The 1,566-nt window shown below is 42.0% G+C and overlaps 1 protein-coding gene across 1 annotated transcript in view; it reads left to right on the forward strand.

The window, feature by feature from the left end:
- The first annotated feature begins 279 nt into the window (after positions 1 to 279).
- DIP2A (DIP2 disco-interacting protein 2 homolog A (Drosophila)) overlaps positions 280 to 1,566 on the forward strand; it is a 77,807-nt gene continuing 76,520 nt past the window's right edge. The window contains exon 1 of the mRNA XM_008573964.1: positions 280 to 455. Coding sequence (XP_008572186.1) covers positions 365 to 455 — 91 coding nt within the window. The 5' untranslated portion in view covers positions 280 to 364. The remainder of the gene's footprint in view (positions 456 to 1,566) is intronic.

Genomic DNA, 1,566 nt, shown 5'->3' on the forward strand with positions numbered 1-1,566 from the left:
ACAGTTTGTAACTAAAGTTTCCTTAGGCTGTTGTGATGACAGACAAATTTACTCTGTACCTGTCTGTACTGTAGTTGGCAGTTCTGGGTCTAGGTTTTTTGAGAGTTGAGACATCCACATGCACATCAATCTCTACCTAATATGTCTGGGAGTGCATAGGATCCCAGTATTCCTTTGGTCAACCAGGAAAACAATGAATCAGCATACCACATTCTCCCTGCTTAGAGCTCAGCTAGTGAAGCCTTAGACTAATGGGTTAGAACAGCAACTTAATACTTGTTTTAATTAATTGCCACTTTCATTTTGGGTGTGTTTTTCAACAACAGATCTGCACTCTGCCCCTCCCGATGTCACCACAGGCCTCATGGAGCATTCCCATTATGAGCGTCCACAGGTGGCTTCTGTGAGAGGTGTTCCTCCGGGGTACAGTGGGAGCGTCCTGGAAACGGCAGATGGTGAGCATGCCTCTTTTCCCCTTTGAAACATCAGAGCACAGGTTTTCTCTTTAGGTTTTGACTTTAGCGTATTCACCCTGGACAGTCTAAGCCAGCATCAGGTGTGATCCATCAGTGTGGGTAAACAGAAACCAGCATGTGCAGAGAATGTTATTACAGGAAGCATGTGGAAAAGTAATCAGAAATATCTTTGGAATTGGTCAGATGGAGAGTAGAGAGAAAAAAAATCTCTAAATTTAGATTGACTGCAAAAGGAATCTGGATCTACAATATAGTAGGGAAATGAGAAGCCATGGGAAGCTTCTGTATTTAGCTTCAGTGTGGCAGAATGGAGCAGGTCTTATCAGCACAAGTGCACGCACCTGCAGCAGAACAGTCCCTGGCACCCTCCACCCTCCGCAGCCTGTGAAATTGGTACAACAGCAATGATGGTTCTGACATGCAGGCGAGGAGATGTCAGTGTGATTTTCATAATGTCCTTGTCTACCATTTATTTTTGAAACAGTTTTCAATGTCTTTTATCAAAATCATGTCAAATTTTTTCCCAAAGTACCAATTTAAATCATAGAAAAATTCAGAGGATGTTAGATCTAGGACCTTAATGTATATTTTTATATCCTAAGCAATATGTCAGATTTTGTCAAAGTCTTACCTCCTTGTTCAGATGCAAAAGAAAAATACTGAGTCAACATGAAGCAGGCTGTACATTGGTTAGACATGTTTTTAAGTTGATTTATTACTCTCTACATTTAAAAAAAAACAAGAGCTTAATTGAGGGGTAATTGACATATAATGAACTTCACTTATTCAAAGTATGTGTACAATTTTATAAATCAAGATAATGAATGTATCCGGCACTCCCCACAGCGGGCTCATGTTCTTTAGTAATCCCACCCTTCTGCCCTTTCTGGCTCTCCCCATCCTTCAGGTACCCACTGATTTACTTTCGGACTCTGTAGTTTGCATTCATAAGAATTTTTTTTTTTTTTTTTTGTCTTTTTGTCTTTTTCCGTGTCCGTCAACGGATCGCAACCCTCAGTGTCACGCCCATACCGGACCGGGGACCGGCCACGGGATCGCAACCCTCGGTGTTGCTCCCGCGCCTCGCTCA

The sequence above is a fragment of the Galeopterus variegatus genome, unplaced genomic scaffold (genome assembly GCF_000696425.1).
Source record: "Galeopterus variegatus unplaced genomic scaffold, G_variegatus-3.0.2 Scaffold974, whole genome shotgun sequence".
In the NCBI taxonomy this organism is placed as follows: Eukaryota; Metazoa; Chordata; class Mammalia; order Dermoptera; family Cynocephalidae; genus Galeopterus; species Galeopterus variegatus.